This window comes from Aulonocara stuartgranti, assembly GCF_965226115.1.
Source record: "Aulonocara stuartgranti genome assembly, chromosome: 5".
Classification (NCBI taxonomy): domain Eukaryota; kingdom Metazoa; phylum Chordata; class Actinopteri; order Cichliformes; family Cichlidae; genus Aulonocara; species Aulonocara stuartgranti.
In genome coordinates this window covers 20,734,588-20,762,241 of record NC_138943.1, presented here as the reverse complement: position 1 = coordinate 20,762,241, position 27,654 = coordinate 20,734,588, and the positions used below count along the sequence as shown (strand labels likewise).

At 40.1% G+C, this 27,654-nt stretch overlaps 1 protein-coding gene across 4 annotated transcripts; it reads left to right on the top strand.

Moving 5' to 3' along the window:
• Nucleotides 1-1,167: 1,167 nt before the first annotated feature.
• On the top strand, nucleotides 1,168-26,996 carry LOC309705952 (sodium-dependent neutral amino acid transporter SLC6A17-like). Of its 4 annotated transcripts, XM_082532036.1 has the most exons (12): nucleotides 1,168-1,477; nucleotides 5,037-5,482; nucleotides 14,228-14,385; nucleotides 14,948-15,074; nucleotides 18,136-18,317; nucleotides 18,410-18,520; nucleotides 18,601-18,842; nucleotides 20,524-20,716; nucleotides 20,794-20,986; nucleotides 21,265-21,424; nucleotides 21,523-21,685; nucleotides 22,018-26,996. In XM_082532036.1, exons 2-12 carry the CDS (start codon nucleotides 5,200-5,202, stop codon nucleotides 22,417-22,419), a joined length of 2,214 nt encoding a protein of 737 aa, XP_082388162.1. In that variant the 5' UTR covers nucleotides 1,168-1,477; nucleotides 5,037-5,199; the 3' UTR covers nucleotides 22,420-26,996. The 4 variants fall into 4 exon arrangements, with proteins under 4 accessions (XP_082388162.1, XP_082388163.1, XP_082388164.1 ...); XM_082532037.1 differs by lacking the exons at nucleotides 1,168-1,477; nucleotides 5,037-5,482 and adding an exon at nucleotides 13,502-13,887; XM_082532038.1 differs by lacking the exons at nucleotides 1,168-1,477; nucleotides 5,037-5,482 and adding an exon at nucleotides 13,894-14,008.
• Nucleotides 26,997-27,654: the final 658 nt, after the last annotated feature.

Genomic DNA, 27,654 nt, shown 5'->3' with positions numbered 1-27,654 from the left:
CCACCTCATGACTTACAGTTTCATCACAGAGATAAAGCTATTAGTCTGAGATTACTGCAGTGGAGTCCATGTTGGGAAATATTAAAAATAATCTCTGTGTGAATAGTTACTGGGTATTTTTAGTTCCTAAACTGGGTTTTACTGACTTTTACAATCATTTCTGGACAAGAAGGCAACAATAACACCTCATCGCCTCAGCCTGAGGTACATGTCTAACAGGAACAAACGCATCAGCCCAGAGTCATGCAGAGGCTCCAGTCTGGTTTCCAGCTGATGCTGAGTCATTTCAATTATTGATTACTGTTGATTTATTAATGCTTATTTATTGCTGAGTAATTTAAAACTTCTCATGTTTCCCTTTCCTGTGTCTTTGAAAACAGTAAGATTATCTGCTTATATGCTTTTTCTGCTCATATACTGGCTCCCAAAAATCCTTTTATCAAGCAATTTCATTTGTGCAGAGCTAAAAAAAATTCATGGTTAATAGGTAACTATGAGCAGTCTGAGGGGTGGCTGTTCTCCCAAGGAAAATGTCAGAATAAGCCTGTGACCAGCAAATGTTTATGCATGAGACGAAGCGTTAAGAAAGCAAAGGAGGTGATGAGGTGAGTCTGGTAGAGAGCCAGGTCAGTGTGGATGAAGGGGTCTGCAAACCTGACCCTGACCTGAATCTTGGAAACCTGTCCTTCACTGTTTATATCAGGTTTATAATATTACTGTTTTTTGTGCATGACCTTTAATAAAAGCGCAAAACTTTGTTAGACACCACGTTAATTTGAGCTTTATATGGTTGTTTTCTTTGTTTTGTTGCCCAGATCTGCGTGTGATTATTGTTATCAGATATATTTTTCTTAAAATAAACATTTCCTATCAACGCTGACTCTTCTCCGCTATAAAACGCACATTTCAACATTTTGCTCATTTCATCATAATACTGCCACCAGAAACCAGGCTCATTGAGCTCTACCTTAAATATGTTTGTTTTTTTCTTTTTCCTGAGCACTGTTTTTCAGTGTGCCGACCGGTCATGGCTGAACGGTTTCAAATTTCCATCAATTGAAAAGCGAATGACGAAAACTGCGTCAGTCGGTCGTTTCCTCAGGTAGGAGTGGATAACCTTGACAAATCCGCGTACGGTTGTAGCCCCCTTCATTCACTCGGCGTCCTTCTTCCGGCGCAGAGATGCCGTGATGGATCTCAAACAAGTGAAAGAGTGGGGCGTGTTAATTTGCCACTGTTGATAATAAGAGCCACTTCGTGCGTCACGGTGCGCTCTCCACCCTGCACGTCAATTGTTGGCAGTGCAGCATGTGATGCTCCGTCCTGCACTGTCCTGTGAGCGCTCAGTCAGTACCACAGCCGCACACACACATACACATACACATGCTCGTGGTGGATGTATTCATGCCTCTCTCCAGATATTCTCTGACAACTGCGATCGCTTAAGCCCGGATTATACTGCTGTACAAGACTCACGGTGAGAAACTCTTTTCCTGCCATTGCTTCATTTAACATTTCTTTCTGCTTAAAAGTAGTTTTAATTGTTCTGTGTCATACCTGAGATGCTTGCCAACTTTAAAGAGAAGTTGTGTTATGTTGCGAACAAAAAGGCATCAAGATTCAAATGTGCTCCGCGACGCACGCAGGTCTGGGCTCTGGAGTGACCTTGATTCTGCTCAGGACGAGCAGTGAAAACAGAGGCAGAGGTATCGCTGTCATCACCAGATGTCTCACCTGGTGCTCCAGACAGTGATCTCTGTCGTAGTGTTGATGATGGAGATTTTCACATCCTGCATGCTTTCAATTCACACAGTCCCAGCCTCTGAGGTGTAATGCTGCCATTTGGCCATTAAAGACATGCGTGCTTCAGACTTTTAACACTTTTTACTTTGTGAAACAGCTGATTAACCTTTAACTGTGGCTCAGACTTGTAGAGCTCGCTGATAATCGCAGGATCAGCTGATCAATGAAGTCTGGACATCTAATTGAGACTGATTGCAGAAGCTGATGTATACAGGGTTGCCTCTTTATAATCAAACTGCATTTTGAGTCATGTGTGACACTGTCAATAAGTAACAGCACCTGTGTATGACTGTGTACATGTATCACTAATAACCACCTTCTAGCTAATAGGTGAGGTCCTTCATCCTTATCTGCAAATGAATATAACTTTTAACACACCGTGGTCTGTTTGTATGTCTTTGACATACTGCTTTTCATATATGCTGGTATCTCTTTTTAGCCACAGACTGTTGGCAAGAAACAGAAATCCAAATCATGTGTTTTTACTAGACTGATGATGCAGCTTGTATATCTAAAGCCAGGCCAGGTTGTAACTGTGCGGTGAGAGTCTCTGAAGGACAGCACAATGAATGACCTCAGATAAAGCGAGCCATACCCAAAGGTTTCTTCCAACCTTTTGCTGTAGTATGAAATTGCTCCACACAGACTCGGTCTTAGCATTAGCTGGGGTCATCTGAACTGTGTGCTGATTTTTTTTTTTTTCCCAGAGGATTATTGGATGGGTTAGTTGATGTTTGCTGTTTTTATTTTTCCAGTGTTGGCCCCATGATGCAGTCGCTGATTGATATTACGTATCTACTGTAGCGTGGGATTGAATGACAAGACAGAAAAGCAGCACTCGGGTGGTTTTTACAGTTAATGCACACAGGATTATGAAGACTTGTGAATGGCTGCGCTTGGATTATTACATCATGGGATCATCTTGTTGTGCACAGAGGAGGAAATCTGTTTTAGGGATGTTTTGTTTTTTGTGGGGTTTTTTTTCTTTAGGACAGTAAAAGCGCATCAAGAATATGTAGGTTTGTTGTTGTCGGTAGAAGCTCTAAGAGGGTTTGTGGAGCATTTAAGGTCTGCTGAATCGGCTGATACGGAGGAAGCTTGTTTTAGGCTGATGTAAGCAGTGACGATGAGATCTCGGGCGCATCACTGCTGTAGCATCACGTGAAAGGTAGAGCACCTTCATTCAGCTCAAGTGTGGAACTAGAAATATGAGCTCACAATCACAGAGAATACTTTTTCTAGTTAATTTCTTTTTCTTTTCTTTTTCACTTCAGACCTCATATTTTGCAGTTTTTGCATCTCAATTGGAAAACATGATGGAGAAAAGAGCCCACTCAATAAGTAATGAGTCTGTGCAGGCCTGTGATGTGAATAAGGAGAACGTATGAGGGCACTTCATCCAAAGCATCGTGTTTACTTCCTCTATTACATTTGGGTTGAACCAACCACTCCCTCAAAGAGGGGTGGGGATGGATGTTGGCGCAAGGCTCCAGAGGATTAAAGGATTTACATGAAAAAAGCTTCACCAAAGTTAAGCTTTTCAGAACAGGGAAATTAAATAGAACAATTTGCAGGATTGGGAATTTTTGGGACCCGAAAACATTGCATGAGATACAAAGAGCTGCAGTGAGGGGCTTTGTTTCCGTTCCAATCACTGGTGAGCTTTTCTTAAATTCGGATACTGCATACAGTTGCAAGAAAATGGTAAAATGGTAAATGACCCGTATTTGTATAGCGCTAAGAATATGTGGAAAAGTCCTAATAAGCATAACCCAAGCAAACAACACAACAAGACCATTTATTTTTTAGTTAACCGATTCAATATTACGTCCCTATGTGGCAAAGTCGTGTGAATCTTTGCTTTCAGTATCTCAATGTGACCCATTTAAGTGGCACGAAGTGCAACTAAGCATTTGCCTTAACTATTGATCAGCCGTGTGTGATGGTGTGGAGAAGTGCACCCCAAAGCTCAGAGCACATTGCACTCCAACATCTCTGTGAGTTTCCTCACATGAGCGCCACACTTCTGGCCCTTTCACAATACTTTGTGTTGGTAATTTAAAAATATAAACCATCTATTGCTATCATGACTCAGTTTTTCAGTTTCAGATGTCTTGACATTTTTTTCTTTTAGAATTTGCTACCATAACTTAGACTTCATGAGTGCTGGCCCAAATGCAGAAAGGCCTACATCTTGACACAACAAGATCGTGTTTTACAGATGGGATAAGGTTCTTGTTTTTCTTTTCATATGAACCAAATGGTTTTTGGTGTTGTGCATCCACAAAGTCTCCTGACGTTACCACACAGCCCTAAAGGCTGTAAACGGACAGCAGTGATGTTGTCTTTGCAGCCCTGCATTCCTCTGTATTGTTGTTCTCCTGGTGGCAGACTCATAAGCATGTCCAATAGCCAATGTGACATTTAGTTACTTAAAAGTTACCCTGGAATCACGTGTGACCTCTCAAAATGCCCGACTGGTGGAGTCTAAATTCTTTAAAAAGGATTGTTTAATCCTCTCCAGCCTGATGAGCATCAGTCATCTTTTTTTCTCAGGTCCTCGGGTGTTCAGACAACTCATTTCTTCACGCCACGATTCACTTCCTTTTAGTGCTTTTCAGACTATATCAGAGGTCTGATATTTAAATGCTGCTCAGAGTCCACTAACATCTCAGCATCATCGCCTGTTGCTTTTATATTCAAATTTACTGCTAATACTACTCCTCATCACAAACGTATAATATTGGATCAAATTCTGCAATAAATCAATGTGACTGGTTCTGCTGGTTTCTAATTTTTTCCTTAAAGACTTGTAGTAACCTCTGGTAATGCTTTAGGTCACATTTATGCAGAAGCATAATAAAATTGTCCCCAAATCTTATTCGTACAGCTGTCTTTGTGACAAATTGTCTGTGATCCTGTCTTTATGGTGCCATTCTTTATTGGCTCTGGAGAGATATAACCATGTGTTACAATCCAGTGGCTTATTAGGAGGTTAACCAAGCAATAAATGGGGTATTACTTGTGTCAGCTACTGTACAAAGTGTTATTTAACGATCACAGTCAGGAAATTAGACTCACCAAGGGCAGAAACCTTCTACTATTTTATTCACAACGTAGATGCTTAACGTTGTTATCATTTAATAATACAACATCATTACTAAATTAAATGTTATGATGTCCAAACACCATTTTGGGTGCGACTATCGCTCTGTTTTGTTTTTCTGATGCAGGACTGAAGCCAAGAACTGAAATCCAGCAATCGCTCTTCAGCATCGCTCTTCCTTTCATCCCCACCTGACGTTTGGCCTCCATCACTTCTTCCCGTCTCTCGCTCTCTGTTTCTCTCTCCACTCGCCCCCACCCCCACCCCCCTCCTGACCCTCAGCCTCCCTGATGCCTAAGAACAGCAAGGTGACACAGCGCGAGCAGAGCCATGAGCACGTCACAGAGTCGGTGGCTGACCTGCTCGCACACGAGGAGCCGCTCGACTACAAGAGCAGCTCCCTGAATGTCGGAGGGGCGGCGGGGAAGAAAGTCCCTCAGATAGAGGTCCCTGAAAACGATGGGCGACCCGCCTGGAACAGCAAACTGCAGTACATCCTGGCCCAGGTGGGCTTCTCTGTGGGCCTGGGGAACGTGTGGCGCTTCCCATACTTGTGCCAAAAGAATGGAGGAGGTGAGTCACAGGCAATACTTACAGCATTTACCACATATATACATTCTTCTTTTTAAATATGATTCATAACAGCCTGTCTGGGTCTTGAACTCTTTCAGGCATCCTACTCATGAGGATTTTGCACTTAAATTCTATGGAACTGATGAGAATTACATTTATTTCTTCATTTAATTAATTAACTCCCTTACATGTTACTCCACCAACACTGCCAGGAAGTAATTTATTATCAATTATCATTTATCCACATTCAGTTGTTATGATGATGGAGAAATTAGTTTGTGTCTTTGTGGCTCAACACTTTTCTTTTGACACTTACTGTAGTACTTTTTCCCATATTTAGCAGGTATTTATATTTCAGTCTCTGTGGAACAATTTTAGTCACAAATCTTTACAAACCCAAATGAAGACTGAGGTTAACGATGGCTTTGGTCTGAGAACTCATGATGTCACATTCATTTTGTAAAGTTGTGTTGAGCAATAACTCTTCAGGCTTTCTAAAGGTCTTTCAAAGGTTTTATTTGGGCATCGCCTGCTTTTTTCACTCATTTTCAGTCGTCCTGGTTCCTCACAGTGTTCAGAGCGATGTCACTGACCTATGAATCGTTCAAGCACAAAAAGGCACATAAGGGGATGAACCGGTGTTTTGTCTACACATAACAGACAACTTAGCAAAGAACCACTTATAAATTGTATTTTTAGGCACTTTGTTACTAGCAGGCATAAAATGTATATCTTACATAATGTTATATGTTTTTATAATGTATACATTTTTTTAGTTGAATCTACAAAAGACATCAAAACATAACTGGGCTGAAAACCAGTGGCAACGGGGTTATGGAGTGATGACTCCAAATTAGAAACGCTGTTTCAAAGAGGTGTTCAGGAGAGAGGTACAACAGTGAGTGTCTACATTTTCCCAGCAAAATATAAGAGGTTATAAATAACAAACTCTAATACAAAGAGAAGCTAAATTTCAAAAGTAAAAAGAACTAAAAGCTACAGATCCTACAGCCCAAACAGAAATCAAACATGAAAACCATCCAGAAGAAATCTTATAAATGAACAGAAAATAACTAATAATCAGCAAGAATTAGTTTAGGGATTATAACAGATGCATGTGGATATTAAGAAAATATTCTTGTTAACATTTTGGTATTGATCGCTCAGTCCTATTTGAGCAATGGGATTTGTTTTCTTTACAGACAAGCATGTTCGTTTGCCACAGAGAGAGCTGTTCATCTCATGACCTTGACTATCAAAAACAACACGACACTTTCATTCATTTCAGCCCTGCCAAGAGAGCAGCTGTACTGTGCATAAAGCAGCCAAGTCTAAAAATAGCTGCATTATTGATTACTATAGCCAGTAGGGCAGGCCAGGCTCAACTGACACCCTGGTAAACAGAGAGCTGTATGGAGAATGAATGTAACTGTATGAGGTTTTATTTTTCTCAGGTATGCATGTACTCTATGTAATCGGAGGCGCATGCAGTGTAAACTGGTGTTCATTGTAGGAAAAACACCTTGTCATCATGGGCTGACAGATCTGCTCTTGCTTCATTGGTCTAAGTGTTTTTAGCTTTACTGCTTGTGCCTGACTTACAGCATATACGTAGGATTTATTGCCTATAGGCCAGATTTACTGCCAGTAATCTTCCACCAGCACTTGCCAGGTTATGCGATTTGACAAGCAGGCATTTTTCATTGTGTAATTTGCTGTCTGCCACCCAATTACAGACACATTAAAGATCAGGGTTGCTGGCCGCTACTGATGTGTGGACTCCTCTCTCGTTTCCTCCTTTCCTCAGGACACGCCTTTCTCTTTCTCGTTCAGCATCCTCTGTCATTCTTCCTCCTCTGAGATGCCTATCCTGCATCACATTTTTTAGTGGCCTCTGGTTTCAACTAGCGGGTGATGAAGTGGATTTCAAGTTTGGCAAGAGACCAGAATCGCTCACTAAATTTAACTTCCTCTTTATTTCAGCTTTCTGGATTTAGCCTTTTGCCTCCTCTCATCTCTCTGCCTCATTACTCCACCGACTGTGAGATGCATGTACTACTGAATGTAATTCCCGCTTCTGATGTATTAATAGTACATGTTTGCCAGCTATAAGTCTTTATATCCAGGATGATGACTCACCCCTCACACATAAAACACAGTTGCGTCCTGATGATTCCTCTCTGGATTAAGCTCCAAAGGGGACAAATTCAGACATCCTTTAAGATTAAACTATATTTCAAAGAATATTTATCAATGAGGCTGAGTTAAACAAAACAAGTTTTATTCCGGCAAAAATGCTGTCAGGAATATACCAGGTTATGCAATGGGCATTAATTTTTACTTCTATGTTACATCTGCGACGTACCCTGTGTGTAGTTAGCAGAGGGATTGCTTTCTTTAACTTGATCTGTTATTTTCTATTTAAATTAAAAAATGAAGGAAACGGACAGGAGGAAACAAAATTACTGAACTGACCAATCACAGTCATTGTGGGCTGAGTCGAAATAGTTATATTTTCTAGAGAGGTGCATCTCAGATCTTAGGTTGGGCCATAGGTTACGGTGTGGGGTTCCAGAAGGGTTAGTACTTAAGACGTACAGTGAATATTTAACCCAGACACAAAATCCACTGTCAGTCTTCATCACAGCAACAACAACAGCTGCAAACCCAAAAAACTGACTTGTGTCAAGCCAGCCTCCAATTCGAGACTTGCAGTCAAGCCAGCCTCCAGTTGATTTTACGTTCCCTGTGTATTCAAAGTATTACGGGAATGGATGTGGAAACCGGATTTCAAAATAAAAGCCAACTTCGAGTGAATTAACAGATATGTTAAGAACATAATAACATATAATTTAGGCTTTTTTTTTTTTAGAAACTCTAATGTTACATTTACATGACACAGCCTTGTACCCTAATTGTGCCCTGTCACTATCAAGGCCATCTTATTTTGGATTTCAAAGTAAAAGCCCTGTGAATCTTCATTTTTGAACTACTCTTTCAATGAATTCATAATGCTCTTAAAAGCAAAAGTCGTATTTCCAAATACTATTTGAACTTTGTATCAACACTTTCCAACCGCAGTCTTTTTCACAGTAATACCATATCAAATAAATTCTTTCTGATTTTGCTTTTCATAGTAATGGCCCTTTGAAATTGCCGATATTTGACTTAATCTCCTAACGATTCAAAATGCTCTAAAATGAAAAATTCTTGTTTCCACAGGGTAATTCCACTTTAGATCAACAGTATACAACCCCGCAGTGATACCATATCAATATCAAGTCATTCTGATTTTGCTTTCAAAAATAAAAGCCCTTTCAAATTGTCCATAATTGACCTAACTTTCAGTGATTTCAAAATGCTCTAAAATGGAAAATTCCTGTTTCCACAGGGTAATTCCACTTTAGATCAACAGTATACAACCCCACAGTGACACCATATCAATATCAAGTCATTCTGATTTTGCTTTCAAAAATAAAAGCCTTTTCAAATTGTCCATAATTGACCTAACTTTCAGTGATTTCAAAATGCTCTTAAATAGAATTTTGCTGTTTCCACAGGGTAATTCCACTTTAGATCAACAGTATACAACCTCACAGTGATACCATATCAATATCAAGTCATTCTGATTTTGCTTTCAAAAATAAAAGCCTTTTCAAATTGTCCATAATTGACCTAACTTTCAGTGATTTCAAAATGCTCTAAAATGAAAAATTCTTGTTTCCACAGGGTAATTCCACCTTAGATCAACAGTATACAACCCCACAGTGACACCATATCAATATCAAGTCATTCTGATTATGCCTTCCAAATTAAAAGCCTTTTCAAATTGTCCATAATTGACCTAACTTTCAGTGATTTCAAAATGCTGTAAAATGGAAAATTCCTGTTTCCACAGGGTAATTCCACTCCAGATCAACAGTATACAACCCCACGGTGATACCATATCAATATCAAGTCATTCTGATTTTGCTTTCAAAAGTAAAAGCCCTTTCAAATTGTCCACAATTGACCTAACTTTCAGTGATTTCAAAATGCTCTAAAATGGAAAATTCCTGTTTCCACAGGATAATTCCACCTTAGATCAACAGTATACAACCCCACAGTGACACCATATCAATATCAAGTCATTCTGATTATGCCTTCCAAAATAAAAGCCTTTTCAAATTGTCCATAATTGACCTAACTTTCAGTGATTTCAAAATGCTCTTAAATAGAATTTTGCTGTTTCCACAGGGTAATTCCACTTTAGATCAACAGTATACAACCTCACAGTGATACCATATCAATATCAAGTCATTCTGATTTTGCCTTCCAAAATAAATGCCCTTTCAAATTGAACATATACGGCCTACTTTTTTGACGATTTCAAAATGTTCTTAAACAGAATTTTGCTGTTTCCACAGGATAATTTCACTTTAGGTCAACAGTATACAACCTCACGATGTTACCATATCAATTTCAAGTAATTCTGATTATGCCTTCCAAAATAATGGCCTGTTGAAAATGCCCATAATTTACCTAACTTTCAGTGATTTCGGAATGCTCTAAAAAGGAAATTTTCTGTTTCCACAGAATAATTTCACTTTAAATCAACAGTATACAACCTCACGATGTTACCATGTCAATTTCAAGTCAGTCTGATTTTGCTTTTCAAAATAAAAGCTTTTTCAATTTGCCCATATATGACTTACTCTTGGAGCGAATTCAAAATGCTCTAAGATGGAAAATTGCTGTTTCCACAGCATAATTCCACTTTAGATCAATAGTATCCAACCCCACAGTGATACCATATCAATATCAAATCAGTCTGATGTTGCCTTCAAAAATAAAAGACTTTTTAAATTGCCGATATACGACCTACTCTTTTAAAGAATTCAGAACGCTCTAAAAATGAAACTTGCTCTTTCCACAGGATGAATCCATGTTAGATCAAAAGTGTACATCCACACCATGGTACTACTTCAATTTCAAGTCATTCTGATTTTGCCTTCCAAAATAATGGCCTGTTGAAAATGCCAATAACTTACCTAACTTTCAGTGATTTCGGAATGCTCTAAAAAGGAAATTTTCTGTTTCCACAGAATAATTTCACTTTAAATCAACAGTATACAACCCCACAGAGATACGATGTTAAGATCAAGTCACTCTGATTTTGCCTTCCAAAATAAAAGTATTTTCAAATTGCCCATAGACGACCTACTCGTTTAACGATTTCAAAATGCTCTTAAATTGAAAGATGCTGTTTCCACAGGATAATTCCACTTTAGATCAACAGTATCCAACCCGACAGTAAAACCATGTAAATTTCATGTTGGTCTGATTTCGCCTTTCAAATTAATGGCCCGTCGAATTTGTCCATATGTGATATACTCTTTCAATTATTTCAGAATGTTTTAAAAATGAAAATTGCTGTTTCAACACATATTGGGTTTTCATTTTGAAAAGCAAAATCAGACTCAATTGATTATGACAGAATTGAATCATAAAGATGATGTAAAAGGAAGCTGAAATTGCCACTAGGTTGTAATTGATAGTACGTTTATATTTTAAGTCTGTGGAAAGATGTCATGGTTGGTTTGCAAGCTGTTTTGTAATTTCTTTATTTAGAATGACATCTTTCCACAGACTTAAAATATAAACGTACTATCAATTACAACCTAGTGGCAATTTCAGCTTCCTTTTACATCATCTTTATGATTCAATTCTGTCATAATCAATTGAGTCTGATTTTGCTTTTCAAAATGAAAACCCAATATGTGTTGAAACAGCAATTTTCATTTTTAAAACATTCTGAAATAATTGAAAGAGTATATCACATATGGACAAATTCGACGGGCCATTAATTTGAAAGGCGAAATCAGACCAACATAAAATTTACATGGTTTTACTGTCGGGTTGGATACTGTTGATCTAAGGTGGAATTATCCTGTGGAAACAGCATCTTTCAATTTAAGAGCATTTTGAAATCGTTAAACGAGTAGGTCGTCTACGGGCAATTTGAAAATACTTTTATTTTGGAAGGCAAAATCAGAGTGACTTGATCTTAACATCGTATCTCTGTGGGGTTGTATACTGTTGATTTAAAGTGAAATTATTCTGTGGAAACAGAAAATTTCCTTTTTAGAGCATTCCGAAATCACTGAAAGTTAGGTAAATTATGGGCATTTTCAACAGGCCATTATTTTGGAAGGCATAATCAGAATTACTTGAAATTGATATGGTAACATCGTGAGGTTGTATACTGTTGACCTAAAGTGAAATTATCCTGTGGAAACAGCAAAATTCTGTTTAAGAACATTTTGAAATCGTCAAAAAAGTAGGCCGTATATGTTCAATTTGAAAGGGCATTTATTTTGGAAGGCAAAATCAGAATGACTTGATATTGATATGGTATCACTGTGAGGTTGTATACTGTTGATCTAAAGTGGAATTACCCTGTGGAAACAGCAAAATTCTATTTAAGAGCATTTTGAAATCACTGAAAGTTAGGTCAATTATGGACAATTTGAAAAGGCTTTTATTTTGGAAGGCATAATCAGAATGACTTGATATTGATATGGTGTCACTGTGGGGTTGTATACTGTTGATCTAAGGTGGAATTATCCTGTGGAAACAGGAATTTTCCATTTTAGAGCATTTTGAAATCACTGAAAGTTAGGTCAATTGTGGACAATTTGAAAGGGCTTTTACTTTTGAAAGCAAAATCAGAATGACTTGATATTGATATGGTATCACCGTGGGGTTGTATACTGTTGATCTGGAGTGGAATTACCCTGTGGAAACAGGGATTTTCCATTTTACAGCATTTTGAAATCACTGAAAGTTAGGTCAATTATGGACAATTTGAAAAGGCTTTTAATTTGGAAGGCATAATCAGAATGACTTGATATTGATATGGTGTCACTGTGGGGTTGTATACTGTTGATCTAAGGTGGAATTACCCTGTGGAAACAAGAATTTTTCATTTTAGAGCATTTTGAAATCACTGAAAGTTAGGTCAATTATGGACAATTTGAAAAGGCTTTTATTTTTGAAAGCAAAATCAGAATGACTTGATATTGATATGGTATCACTGTGAGGTTGTATACTGTTGATCTAAAGTGGAATTACCCTGTGGAAACAGCAAAATTCTATTTAAGAGCATTTTGAAATCACTGAAAGTTAGGTCAATTATGGACAATTTGAAAAGGCTTTTATTTTTGAAAGCAAAATCAGAATGACTTGATATTGATATGGTGTCACTGTGGGGTTGTATACTGTTGATCTAAAGTGGAATTACCCTGTGGAAACAGGAATTTTCCATTTTAGAGCATTTTGAAATCACTGAAAGTTAGGTCAATTATGGACAATTTGAAAGGGCTTTTATTTTTGAAAGCAAAATCAGAATGACTTGATATTGATATGGTATCACTGCGGGGTTGTATACTGTTGATCTAAAGTGGAATTACCCTGTGGAAACAAGAATTTTTCATTTTAGAGCATTTTGAATCGTTAGGAGATTAAGTCAAATATCGGCAATTTCAAAGGGCCATTACTATGAAAAGCAAAATCAGAAAGAATTTATTTGATATGGTATTACTGTGAAAAAGACTGCGGTTGGAAAGTGTTGATACAAAGTTCAAATAGTATTTGGAAATACGACTTTTGCTTTTAAGAGCATTATGAATTCATTGAAAGAGTAGTTCAAAAATGAAGATTCACAGGGCTTTTACTTTGAAATCCAAAATAAGATGGCCTTGACAGGGCACAATTAGGGTACAAGGCTGTGTCATGTAGATGTAACATTAGAGTTTCTAAAAAAAAAAAAAAAAAGCCTAAATTATATGTTATTATGTTCTTAACATATCTGTTAATTCACTCGAAGTTGGCTTTTATTTTGAAATCTGGTTTCCACATCCATTCCCGTAATACTTTGAATACACAGGGAACGTAAAATCAACTGGAGGCTGGCTTGACTGCAAGTCTCGAATTGGAGGCTGGCTTGACACCAGTAAAAAACTGCAGGTAATTTTGTCAGAGACACCCTCCATAACAGACAGCAGTGCATAGCTGCAGTTTAACAAGCTGAAGCTGCACAAGTCACCTTTGTAGGAGTTCTTAAGTCAGTGATCTGGCAAGTAGTCAGCAAACAGCGGGGATGCTCTCAATCCAGTTCATTACGTTTTTTATTTAGTTAATTGTAGTTTTAGTGGTGTGAGCCAATGGTTATTGAAGCCATCGGTTGACCATTTTCACTGTAGTTAAACCAGATGTAACAGACAACAGAATAGAATAGAGTCGCCCTTTATTGTCACTGCACAACGAAATTGTGGGAGGGAAAAAACTCGTGCGCCGCCCGGGAATCGAACCCGGGTCGCAAGAATGGGAATCTTGCATGATACCACTACACCAGCGGCGCAACGGTATACCGCTAATGGAGGCCCATCATAGCATAGCCCGCTTTACCGTGCACTTTATCCTATCGCATAAAACCTGAGAGCAGTGACTGAGGGTGTTTAGTGGGATCACGCGAGAAGTAAAAAGGTTATTTTCCCACAGTTTGATACAACTGTCCTACTTTTACTGTAGCAGCCAGAGGACACCCAGTGCTACCCATTAGCGTAGCACTAGCATTTTACAGCATGAAAAAGCTCCCTATCCAGGGGGACAAGGACTTGTGATTTCCTGTGTAAGTTAGCCAACCAAACAGCAACACTTTTTTCCTAGAAACACCAAATCTTTTTTGTTTGTTTGTTTTTTCAGGCGCCTATCTGGTTCCTTACTTCATCCTCCTCCTCATTATTGGCATCCCTCTCTTCTTCTTGGAGCTGGCAGTGGGTCAGAAGATCAGGCGTGGAAGTATCGGGGTGTGGAACTACGTCTGTCCCCGCCTGGGTGGAATAGGAATGTCAAGTCTGATGGTAAGCTGAGATGCTTCTGTTCCTGTAAGGAGTGTGAGACAGAGCCATCATCTTTTTAACTGTGAGACAAATGTACACTCTTTCTTTAGCAGTGCTCTTAAAGTCTTTAGCGGCTCCATAGGAAGCAGTTTGACAAGTGAAGCATGGTGATGAGATCAAAGAGGTTCTATTTATTTATCTATCTAGTTAAAGTTATATCTTGATGCAGGTTTATGAAGGTATTGACGTATCTGAGAGTGGAAGGTAGTCTTACTTCAGAGCTGCAGAAGTAGCTATAAATATCTCACAGAAGATCACTGTTGAAAAGAGAGCACTTCAATTATTCATGCTTCCCTCAACCTTATTTAGCTTCTGAATGTCCTTGCTGGCAAGGCTGCTCCAAAGACTGACAGCACCATTGGGACATGCACAAAGCACCTGCCTCATTTGCATGTTTTTCTCACTCTGCACAGATGATCCTCTCCACATGTGATGTCTATATCAAACCTGACATCACATATTTGTACCTCATTAAATGTTATCTGGCTGTTTCTGTCGCATAACGCCATCTATCTGTCTGTAGGTGTGCGGCTTTGTGGGTCTCTACTATAATGTGATCATCGGTTGGAGCATTTTCTACTTCTTCCAGTCCTTCCAGTATCCTCTCCCATGGAGTGACTGCCCAATCAGAAAGAATGGGACACTTGCCAGTGAGTTTATATGAACTTACTTTAGTGCAATACCAACATTTGTTAATTGACAGTAAACGCTGTTTCACAGATGCATTTCTCTCCAAAATCTCATGGTAGTCCCTCTCATTAGTTGTGCAGTTACAAAAGATGACTAAAGGATACTGCCTCCAATGCCATTCTGCTAGGATGGCTATAGATAAACAGGAATGACAGTTTTGTGCAGACACAGGTTGCCCAAAATGTAAAGCTAAAGTTTAAAGTGCAGCAACTTAAGTTTAGCTATGTAACATGGTTTAGTTATTCCAAACTGTGATATTTCCTGCATATAACCAAAGTTAAAGGAAAAACCCTGAAGACTGATCTGGACTTAATGTCAAGAGTCTCTTGGCTAAGAAGAGGAATTTGGGGATGGAAAAGCAATTTTCCTTTTAGGCAACAATTTAAAGAAAGGATACAAAAAGAGTTCGTATTTTTTCTCTCATAGGGTTCAGAAATTCACACATGGGTCTTTCAGACAGTGGGAACAAACAGCCAGTATGAGGATTAAGATGAAAGACAGTTTGGATTCTTGAATTCTCGTAAAACCACCAATAACTTGAAGTTAATATTTGGGCCACTCTTCATTACAACATCGCTTCAGTTCATTGAGAATTGTACGTGTTTGTTTATGCGGACGCTGCACCGGTCCGTCGTGGTGAAGAGGGAGCTGAGTGTAAAAGCGAAGCTCTCAATTTACCGGTCGATCTACGTCCCTACCCTCACCTATGGCCACGAGCTGTGGGTAGTGACCGAAAGAACGAGATCGCGGATACAAGCGGCAGAAATGAGCTTCCTCCGAAGGGTGGCTGGCCTCTCCCTTAGAGATAGGGTGAGAAGTTCGGCCATCCGGGAGGGGCTCAGAGTAGAGCAGCTGCTGCTCCACATCGAAAGGAGCCAGCTGAGGTGGTTCGGGCATCTGACAAGGATGCCCCCTGGGCGCCTCCTGGGTGAGGTGTTCCAGGCATGTCCCACCGGGAGAAGGCCCCGGGGCAGACCCAGGACACGCTGGAGAGATTATATCTCTCGGCTGGCCTGGGAACGCCTTGGTATTCCCCCGGATAAGCTGGAGGAGGTGGCTGGGGAGAGGGAGGTCTGGGCCTCTTTGCTTAGGCTGCTGCCCCCGCGACCCGGCCCTGGACAAAGCGGATGAAAATGGATGGATGGATGGATGGATGGATGGATGGATGTTTATGAATAACTCTCTTAAGTTCCCATCGCAGCATTTCTCCCATGTTGAGGTCGGCACTTTGACTGGCTTTTTGCAGAGTCGATTCTTTTCTTTTTCAGACGTTCTGTTGTAGGTTTATTACTGTGCTGTGCTGTGATTGTTGTCGTGACCTAGCTGTGGCCAAGCTTTAGCTGTCGAACAGATGGCCTCACTTTTGACTCTAGATATCTTCGGCATATCGAGAGGTTCATGCCTCACTGAATGACTGCAAGGTGCCGAGGTCCTGTGGCTGCAAAAACAAGCCCAAATCATCACCCTTCCACTACCATGCTCGGCAGTTGGTTTGGGGTGTTTGTACTCACATGCTGCATAGAGCAGGGCGATATGACCAAAAATATTTATCACGATATACATTTGAAAATTTGCGATAACGATATAACTGACGATATAATTGACACTAGACAAAATACTTTACAACTCCACAACTTTATTAGTGCAAAAAAAAAAACCCAATGTATTTTCACTTAAACAAGCAGCTGTTTTTTATCTGCATTAAAGTTATATAAAAATTTAACAGTGCAAATGCAAATTCCTTGCTGACAGTTTAACCAAAAGGCATTTCCAGTGGAAATTGGCCGACAATGAAAACAAAGGCACTGCACATTTGCGTTTTACCCATATTCTATCGTGATATTTCATTTTCTTATCGTTGCCCAACATTATACCGGTATTACCGTGAGCGGTACGATATGAGGTAGAGCTCTTTGTTTTTCTGCACTTTCTCTGCACAGTCTGCGATGAATTTGCTTGGATGTTCACTCCACGGAAGATTGTGGCATTGTGTTAATACACACCGGAACGTTCCAGTTTTTATAGAGGTGGTCACTCTTGCTACGTACTGTTGTTACTTACAGTCCTGTGAAAATCGTTCTTTTTCACATGACCGTACAGGAAAACTGTCTTAACTGCAGGTCACTGATGCATTTAATGCAGGCCGCTTAGGGTTTGATTTTTAAAGGTTCAGTATGATGAGAAAATCATGCTACTGATTTGGTGAAACATTGCAGATTGCACATAATTCTCACAGTTATACTTCAATGGATTGCTGTGTTACAAAGCTTCAGTCTTCATCAACACTCCTGAGCAGAAGACACAAGCTGTCTTCCCTTCACTACAACTTTCTGTCAAGACTTCACTTGCCTAATCCAGATTAAAACCCACTGGAACTTATTCGATTAGTGGTGATTATATTGTAAACCCTGGGGCAGCCAAAAACCAGCATGTGAATGACTCAGCAAGGCTGGCAGAAAGACGGGGGAAGCAGAGATTCATGCTGAAGGACGCTAATGCTGAAGGACAGCAGCAGACTGTAAAATATTTCACGGCCGCTGTGATGACATACACGTGGAAGCAAATCGATCAACAAACATAGTAAAGAACAACTTGATTCAGTTTAATTTGTGAAGCATTTTCACCTGCTTGTGCTTGACTTTTTTCTGTGTGCCGTGTGTGTCTCTGCACAGATAAAGCTCAGTAATACGTGATCATATTATCACAACACCGCTGCCTCTACTCTCAGCCACACACAGTATATTTCATTTCTTCAAGGTAACAAGTTAATACACTGTGAGGAAAATCTCAAGGGTTGTGACTTTGAGTTGTGTGTTTTGCATACCAAGTACACAGATGACCTTGTGTAAGTGAGAAATATAAACCAGCCAAATCTTGTAATACTGACCCCGAGCAAACATCCTCTGCACCAGTATACTCTCCTTTCGCTCTCCTCAGGCTCCCTGCAGTCTTTTCAAACCTTTTCTCTTCTTGCTTCCTCATTATCACCCAAATTAAACTTTTCTTTCCTGTCATCTACAGTTGTGGAGCCAGAATGTGACAAAAGCTCGGCTACGACCTATTTCTGGTACCGGCAGACTCTGAACACGACCAGCACCATCGCAGAGAGCGGCGGCCTCAACATCAAAATGACCCTGTCTCTGCTGGTAGCCTGGATCATTGTCTGCCTCGCCGTCATTAAAGGAATCGCTTCCTCTGGGAAGGTTGGGAAACCATGACACAGAAACATTTAGGAGAAAAGTGTGGAGGCTTGTTTTTTGCTGAATTGATGTCTTTTTCTTTTGCACCTGTACAGGTGATGTACTTCAGTTCTCTTTTCCCCTACGTGGTGCTGTTCTGTTTCCTGGTCAGGGGTTTAATGCTGAAGGGCTCAGTAGATGGTATCGCTCACATGTTCACTCCCAAGGTTAGGATGGAAGAGTCATTGTTCCTCACCTCTGTTTTTTCAACCATGCATGCTAACAAAAGCCTCTCCTCACATCTCAGTTGGAGAAGATGCTGGAGCCGCAGGTGTGGAGGGAGGCCGCCACCCAGGTCTTCTTTGCCCTCGGTCTGGGTTTTGGAGGAGTCATTGCCTTCTCCAGTTACAATAAGATTGACAACAACTGCCACTTTGATGCCGTGCTCGTCTCTGTCATCAACTTTTTGACCTCCATTTTGGCCACACTGGTTGTGTTTGCTGTGTTGGGCTTCAAGGCAAACATCATGAATGAAAAGTGTGTTGTGGAGTAAGTTGAACACTGTTTTTTGGGGGGGGGTTTTGGCAACATTGAATGTAACCCCCCAAAAAAGAAACAAAAGTCCGACAGCAAGGTTCATGAGTACTGCATATTAACCAAAAATCACACCTCAAAGTTACAATCCCCACAGTCTTTATGTTATAAACAGTGGCAGTTATCCTTATTTTCTGTCACATATATGTTGATGGATCCTCATATTTTCAGATACTGTGGTCAGTGCACGTGCGAGCAGTGCTTTCGAGCCAAAAGGCCCATCTTCAGATTGTTCTGAGTTCTTGGTTTCTGATGGTGTTTTTCTGTTCGTGACTCTATCTGATGTCAAAGACGGGGAAAGTCCCCGCTTGAAGACAAGATGATTCTTCTCAAAGTTTTAGCCTCATATAATAAATGTACAAACCTGCTATTCCAACTTATATGAGGACCAGACAATCAGGGGAAAGTTGAAAATTTAATTAAATTATGATGTCTTTTGTTTTTTTAATAAATTTGAAACATGCAAGCTACTCTGGTAGAGTCCAAGAATATAAAATAATAATAATAATACATTTTATTTGAGGGCGCCTTTCAAAAACCCAAGGTCACCTTACAAAAGAACAAAATTAATAAAAGAAGCAATAGTCATAAAATACATAAAATCAGTTAAAATTGCAAAGCAGAACTTGACAACAGATGAAATGAGCACTAAAGCGAATAAGCCAGTTTGAACAGAAGTTTTGAGCTGTGACTTAAATGCGGGAAGAGAGTCTATATGTCTTATGGCTGGAGGAAGAGAGTTCCAGAGCCGAGGAGCAGAGCGACTGAAAGCTCTGTTCCCCATAGTGGTGAGACGTGCGGACGGAACAGTAAGATGAATAGCAGATGAGGATCTGAGCGGGCAGGAGACAGTGGTGATATGGAGCAGGTCACACAAAATAAGGGCAGGGATAGCTCAGTGGGTAGTGTGGTCACCTCATGATCGAAAGGTTCCACTGAATGGTTACCGTGAGGTACCCCTGAGCAAGGTACCGTCCCTACACACTGCTCCCCGTGCGCCTGATTTGCGGCTGCCCACTGCTTCACTGTGTGAATGGGTTAAATGCAGAGAGAGTAATTTCTCCACGGGGATCAATAAAGTATACATTATTATTATGTATCTGGAAATGAGCATAATTTGAACTATGGGAGGAAGCCAGAGAGCTTATTTTGAGGTCACAGCACTAACCACTGCATGAAAAATGCATGTATCCATTTACTCTTTTAAAAATACATGTTTTTGGCACATTAACAAGTTAAAACTCCGTAAATTTGTTCCAAACGCAAAGTACAGGAGTAAAAACCACAATTTTTGTTGCGCTTTTTACCTACCTAATTATTTATGAGGAAAAAAATCACATCCTTTATAAAGAATATGAGGATACCAAAGTGTAAGCTAAATAGGTCTAAATTGTCTCTATTGTGATCATTTATTAAATTACTGAGTGGTAGGTGAAATTGTAAATGGATGTTTGTATCTAATTTAAGAGACAATTTAATCTAATTTAATTTAATCTAATCTTTAAGTAATTTAACAGCAACAGTTTTTTTTTCAAGAAATTGTACCTTACATGGCTTTTTGTCAGAGCATCAGTCAAGCAGTGTGGCACAAAATATGTATTGGATTCATTGTGATTCTGACCTTTTCTGTCTGCAGGAATGCAGAAAAGATCCTGGGATACCTCAACTCCAACGACCTGAGTCATGATCTTATTCCTCCACATGTGAACTTTTCCCATCTCACCACGTCGGACTACGCTGAGATGTACGGGGTCATTAAAACGGTCAAAGAGGACAGCTTTCCCCAGCTGGGTCTGGAGCCGTGTGCTCTGGAGGATGAGCTGAACAAAGTGAGCCTTTGGCACACATAACTCAGCTGAATCCACAGCATGTTCTGTGTTTCACACCTCTCAATGTCTCTCTGCAGGCTGTCCAGGGCACCGGCCTGGCCTTCATCGCCTTCACAGAAGCCATGACGCATTTCCCAGCATCTCCCTTCTGGTCAGTCATGTTCTTCTTCATGCTCATCAACCTCGGTCTGGGCAGCATGATCGGCACCATGACTGGCATCACCACACCTGTCCTTGACGCCTACAAAGTCCAGAAGGAGCTTTTTACAGGTACGCCGCTCCCCAGCACCACCGCCACACTGACTCCCTCAGCCTCTGCGCTATTAGTAGTTGAAACCCCTTGCTCAGCACTTAGAAAGGATTAAAGTACATCTGGGAATGAGCTGCATTAGTATTTATGTGCTGTGAGCAAACTGAATGGAAAGCAGAAACAGGAAATAATAGCACTTAATGGCAAATAAAACCTTTTTAATTCTCATCTGTTTTTTCAAACTTTTTCCTAATCTTTTCTTCCAAATGAGCTCCAATTGTTTCTGTGTTTGTTTCAGTGTGTTGCTGCATCATCGCTTTCTTATGCGGCTTGTTGTTTGTTCAGCGGTCGGGAAATTACTTTGTCACCATGTTCGATGATTACTCGGCTGGTCTGCCTCTCACTGTAGTGGTCATCCTGGAAAATCTGTCTGTTGCTTGGATATATGGCACTAAAAGGTGAGGCTAACTACAAGATGCTGCTCAAAGCTGTGTATCAAACTACAAAAGTGTATCCAAGGAAAGGATCCTTACTGCAATTTGTTGTTCTTCGTCAGGTTCATGCAGGACCTGGAGGACATGTTAGGTTTCCGACCTTATATCATCTATTTCTACCTTTGGAAGTACGTCTCCCCTTTCTGTCTTATCGTTCTCATCTCGGCCACTGTCATCGAGATGGCCATCAGCCCACCAGGATACAACGCCTGGGTTCAAGAGCTGGTCAGTCTGTCTGTGTGTGTGTTTGTGCTGTTTTGGTGTAAAAGAAGTTTTCAAATGCTTCACTCAGGGAAAAGAAGCTAAAACATGACACGAAAACTGCTAAAATGTAAGCAAAATGTCCAACAGCAACAGTCGTATTTGACAAATTGTACTTCGTTTTTCACAGGATTGCATACCGTGTCTCTGTGTGAGTAAGAATAAAAAGCACAGAATAAATTCCCACCATTACACAGCCACACAGGGTGTACTTTGTAGGAGTGATTGGGGGGTTAGTTTTCACCTGGAACGTTTGAAAAGTGTTTCCTTTTCATTTCACCCCTCTGTCATTTTAGGCTCAGGAACGCTTCCAGAGCTATCCTCCCTGGGCTCTGGCCATGTGCTTCGCTCTTATCGCTGTGGCCATGCTTCCGCTCCCTGTTGTCTTCATCGCCCGACACTTCAACTTGATGTCAGATGGCTCTAACAAGCTGTCTGTCTCTTACCATAAATCTATGATGAAGGACATATCCAACCTTGAGGAGCAGGATGAGGCTAGATTCATCCTTGGAGGCAAACCAGGCGAGGCCCCATCATCAGGGCCAGCACGTAAACCCTTCCTGACACCTGGAGGAAACAAACCCATGGACTCCCTGTCTCCAAACATCTGCTATGGTACTAGCTACCAAAATGCTGCCATAAGCCCCACCACACCAACTACACCAAGCACACCTCTCACACCAGAGTCTGACTCTTGACTGTTGCCCAGCCTTGACAGACTCCCCTCTGACCACCCCTGTAGCACAACTTTACCCATGAGGTCTCCACTGGAGCTCAGCGCAGCTCCAGGAATCCTCACCACTGCCCTGCTAACGCCACAAAACTGTACGTAGCCATCCAGTTTATGAGCGCTTCCAAAATAACACGAAGGAACTTCATGAGAAGATTTCCAGAATGTTTCCAAGCATCTGGAAGTTAGAAAACAGGAAATAAGGGATGCATTTCACTGTTTTACAATAAACGAAACTCTGGAATCAGGTTGAGATTAACAGTGACACACTACATCTGTATATATTTAAAAACATCAGGTTAATGTGTTCAGAATGAAGTTCTGTGATCTGATTTTCTTTGCCTTAGTTTAAGGATCCCCTAGCAGACACCGACCCCATAGTATAAGGACAATGTCTGCACAGTGCAGGTAGTGTGAAAGAGTGAATGTAGTAGAGTTTGTGAGGTTCTGCTGGTTTCCTATGTAGCAATAATGGGTGTCAAAGCCATGTACCACTTAATACGCAGCAGGTTTTCTTTATATTAGATGTTATGCAGTCGACAAGGTGCAACTGAAAAGTTCCAAAACCATACCTGATTCAGATTTGGACAAATTGTTCTTCAAGGTCATGCTCAGCACAGCTGTGGGAAGTCCCATTTTCACTCCACAGTGTGCGCTGTGAATTCAAGTCACAACTAAACTCTACTGTAACGTCCTGAGGTGTCTGAGGAAGACATTCACAGCAAACCACCTGACCTGTGGTGTTTGCCACTGTGTGATGGCACACAAGGAATCAAAAAAAACAAAACACTCGACTCTGTATGTTTAAGAAAATGACTTTAAAGGTGAGCACTTCCAAATTAAGATCAGGTAACGTTTTTGGCCACAGACTCGCAGCTCTGTTCTGATGCCGTGAGATTTGTTTTCATAGGACTATGATTTGTAAAATATGCTAAGACGACTCTAAAGGCACCCGTTTATGTTCCAATCAGACCCCACATCCACCTCCTCCTGTAATTTGCGTGTAGAGTCTATTGTTGTTGTTCATTTTGTAAAAACAAAAAAAGGTGTAAAATCACAATGTACAGTATAGTTATAGTGATGTAACATACCTTTAGGACTCTGGGTTTTATTAACCGGGAGCTCAAACCACTGTTTCATTATCCATCACTCTCACGTCTTCGTCTCCGTGCTGTAGAAACACACTCATTTCAGTTTCTCCACCAAAGAGTTAAAAGTAAACAACAAAACACTTGAAATCTGCTCCAGAATAACAGACCTGTTACACTGGACTGCAGTGAAAGTGAACTACAACCCAAAACACAACGCGGGCACGAAGCTCGCAAACTTTGCTTTTCTCCTCCTTCAAAAAAGCACAAAGGAGATTTTGACTCACTGAGCACAAGCAGATTATTGGCTGGAATTGTCTCAAGCATTGATCCACATTTTAAAATGAACTCCTGCCAAGACATATTATGGGACACACAGCAATATATATTTATATTGGCGCACAAACTGTGTTAACTTTGAACAAAAAAAAATGAACTTAAAATAAGAAAAATAGCTACGGACCAAAAGATTAAAAAGCAAAAATTCCAATTCTGTGAACTTATCAGCCGACCTGATAGTGTGCACCTTTGAAAGCCTTAGACTCCTCATGCACAGACAGAAGTACACATGCACACACATACACACTGCTCTCTGTGTTACAGGGCCTGCCGTGGCGCAGCAGGGATTACGGTGATGGTCGCTGACTTGAGTTGAAACTGAGCACATTTAAATTCCTATTTAAAGGAATCTTTAATTTATTTTTTTAATCACAATATTTACAACCATGGTGTTTAGGTATAAATGGACTATATTTATATTCCTGTATATTTGCTGTTACGTAGGCGTGATGAATTACAAAGATTTATCTTTTACAAGCGTTTAGTATGTATACTGTGTATTTTAATCTTGTGTGACGCTTATTGAGTCTGTACATTTTAGAACTGTTCTGTAGTTTGTGGAGCTGATCGTGGACATGAAATTGATGCTGCACTGTGGAGCTGATGTACGGTCTTGTTTAGTCGTGTGTGTGTGTCCACTTCCGGTTTAGTGGTCTAATCGTTCACCGAAAGATGCTCTCAAAATGTCCTGTTAGCCAACAGGTTCATGAAAGGCTGTCTCTAAAATATGTTTAGCGTAGATGACACAGCATGCTAACATCCTGAGCAGATATCTTTCCAGATGTATACAAAACTTGCAAGCACTTTTTTTTTTTAGGTTGAACCACTCTGAGGTCACCCATTGATTTTGGACTTTGTTCAACTTTTTAATCCTCGGGTATTTGGACAAGAGGGTGGCATGCTAAGTTATAAGCTAAAGTTAGCAAGCTTGCTACTAAGCTGCATTCATAATCTGTACAGCTTCAATGCACAATAATAAACACCTGCTAATAAAGCTCAACAACAAGGTTCCAGAAAGTAAATTTCTCCACAGGGATTTTAATTATGAGCTATAATGTTTTAGCCGTCTAAAGTAGACTCACTACGAGCTACGACATAATCAAACAATAGTGCGACAATTAGTGATGTGCGGATCGATACTGAAATATCGATTCCTCCGATACCAGTCATTTATGTTCTAGAATCGATTCTCACATTAAAATATTGATATTTTAGTAATTTAGGGTAAATTTGTAGTTTATCATTAACAGGAACACAGTGGAAATAACCTATTTCATTTGGATTGTCTACAATTGGAAGGAACTACTTCCTCTTCCATTCAAATAGCGCACAACTTCAGGTTTTTTATTTCTATATGATGAACTCTGCATTATTAAGTGATAAGAACAAGTAATCTGATGTCCTGTAATCATTATGACACTATAATTTGAGATACAATAAATAAAATACGTTTTTGTACAAGGTATCGGTATCAGATCAGTATCGTCGATACCACCCTGAATTTTACTTGGTATCGGATTGGAAAGGAAATCAGTGGAATCGCACATCACTAGCGACAATCTGCTCCTGTGGAGACCAAAGAGTCTGCATGAGATGGAAAAGAACTACACTACCCACAATCCTAAATTGAAAAAGTGACATCTCTGATTATGGAGGTTGTTGTTATCCAGATATATTAGATTAAAAAACATGTAGCCAGCACAGAGTCAATAAAAGGGAAATTTATCCATAGAAGCAAAGAACATTTTTCATTTTTAGTGCTTCAAAGGTTAGCATCTTAACATGGGAGCCTATAGGGATTGACTCACTTTTGGAGCCAGCCTCAAGTGGCCACCAGAGGAACTGCAATCCTGGAGGTTGCTGCTTGGGTGGTCCACACCTTTGCAAATTTATTTAGGGGCAGGTGAAAAATTGCTGATTCAAAAACACAGCATCCAACAAGAAGCAAGATGACTATTATCAGCGTCCTCCAAAGCATCTCCATCGACATCATTAAAATAAGGTGTCGTTCATACAGAGTAACGCAACAGGCATCACTGGGTTTTTTATGCACTCAGAAGTAACATTGATGAAATACTCACTTCTGCCCACATCAGAGACAGACAAACACTTTACTGGAAAAATCATATATATATATATTTACTGGATGCAATCTTTTGCATCCAGTTTGGGGGGAAAAACACAGACACATGTATCAGGAATATGCTGTGTTTTTTTCAACTGCTCTATATGTGGAAAAATACAGTTTCCTTTAACAGTGTAAGGATTCAGAAATGAATGTAACACGGTAGGTTTGATCCACAAAGTGGGATTTTTCTTTCTGTTTGATTGGTTTTGTTTTTCTCTCTGAATCAAACATTTTCAGCTTCCAAGCACATTTTTCATCCAAGTTTGCACGGAGAGACCTGAGCAAAGGATTTGGCTAATCCTCCTTTGGCAATGTTTTCGCCGCCTGGTGGTAGCTCTATGAACAGCAAGTTGTCACAGTCCATTCAGGAATTAGTTTTCTGCTGTGTAATGAGTGGATCACTAGTGTGGTTACAGATGTTTTGTGTTTGGTGTGTGAGCCGTTTTAGTGTAAGAGTGTATCACGCAGACATCTCTGGTGTGTTCATGTCTGTAAATAATGTTATGTAACCAAACTATTCTGGAGACAGATTTTATTAACGTGATGTAGATTAATGTCTTAAACGTTTTAGCAGTAAGTATAACAAAAGTTAGAAATGAATGTGATCAATGCACTTTTTTCACAAGACTGCAAAAAGCTAACGTCTGTTTTCGTTGTCTTGTTTCCAGTACATTTAAAATTTGATGAAAAGCAATATGATGTTATTTAAATGACAGAATAACTGTGGCTGAAAGCAAATCCTGTCTGTGAAAAGCAATCCTTGGAAATAACCCCCAACACTGGTGTGTGCACATGTGTGTGTGTGTGTGAGATGTGAGTTTGGCTTGGTGTGTGCAAAGCCTTAGTGAGCACACACTTCAAACAGGAGACACATGTCCCTTTACAGCTTCCCTCTCTTTCCTCTTTCATTTTATGAATGTATCATACTGAGAAATACTGTAAAAATTGTGACCATAAAAAAATTATTCTAATAAAGAGTGGACAAGCTGCTGTGACGTTTCTGGACTTTTTTGGTTTAAATTCATTCTCGGTCAAAGTAAACATGATTTATCAGATGTTGGTGGTGATCGATACATCAGCCAGTACTATTTTCTAGAGTACTATTTTCAGTGTCGGCATTTATTACAGCCGATAAATGAACATTTTAAAAGTGAAGAAGAGACGACCTGCAACGCTGGGAGTGTTGATGTTACATAGTTTGTTTCGGCTCTTCAACTTCCCTGTTGGCAACACGTGTCTGGAACATAAACGCGACTACAGATCAGAGCAGAGTCGGGTGTAAATGAGTTATCCACAAGTATTTTTAAACTGTATTGCTTTATTATGTTAGTAAGCACTCATATATAACTAGACATAACAAATGTTAGGGAGATCTGTCTGTTTAAATATAGTTTTTTAAACCGATTTTTTAAACCGCCGCATATCGGTATCTATATCGGCCTTAAAAATCCCATATCAGTCGTACTCTAGCTGAGATCACATGACTGACACAGCCAGTCCTCATTTATTTATTTGGGGCGACCGTGGCTTGGGCAAGACACTTTACCCTACCGCCTACTGGTGTTGGCCAGAGGGGCCGATGGCGCGATATGGCAGCCTCGCTTCTGTCAGTCTGCCCCAGGGCAGCCACCAGTGTGTGAATGAATAG

Bases quoted from the DNA above. Each gene is read 5' to 3' on its own strand.
- LOC309705952 (XM_082532036.1), top strand. From the start codon at position 5,200: ATGCCTAAGAACAGCAAGGTGACACAGCGCGAGCAGAGCCATGAGCAC. The intron at 15,075-18,135 runs GTGAGTTTATAT...TGTCATCTACAG, and splicing joins AAAGAATGGGACACTTGCCA to TTGTGGAGCCAGAATGTGAC. The intron at 20,717-20,793 runs GTGAGCCTTTGG...GTCTCTCTGCAG, and splicing joins TGGAGGATGAGCTGAACAAA to GCTGTCCAGGGCACCGGCCT.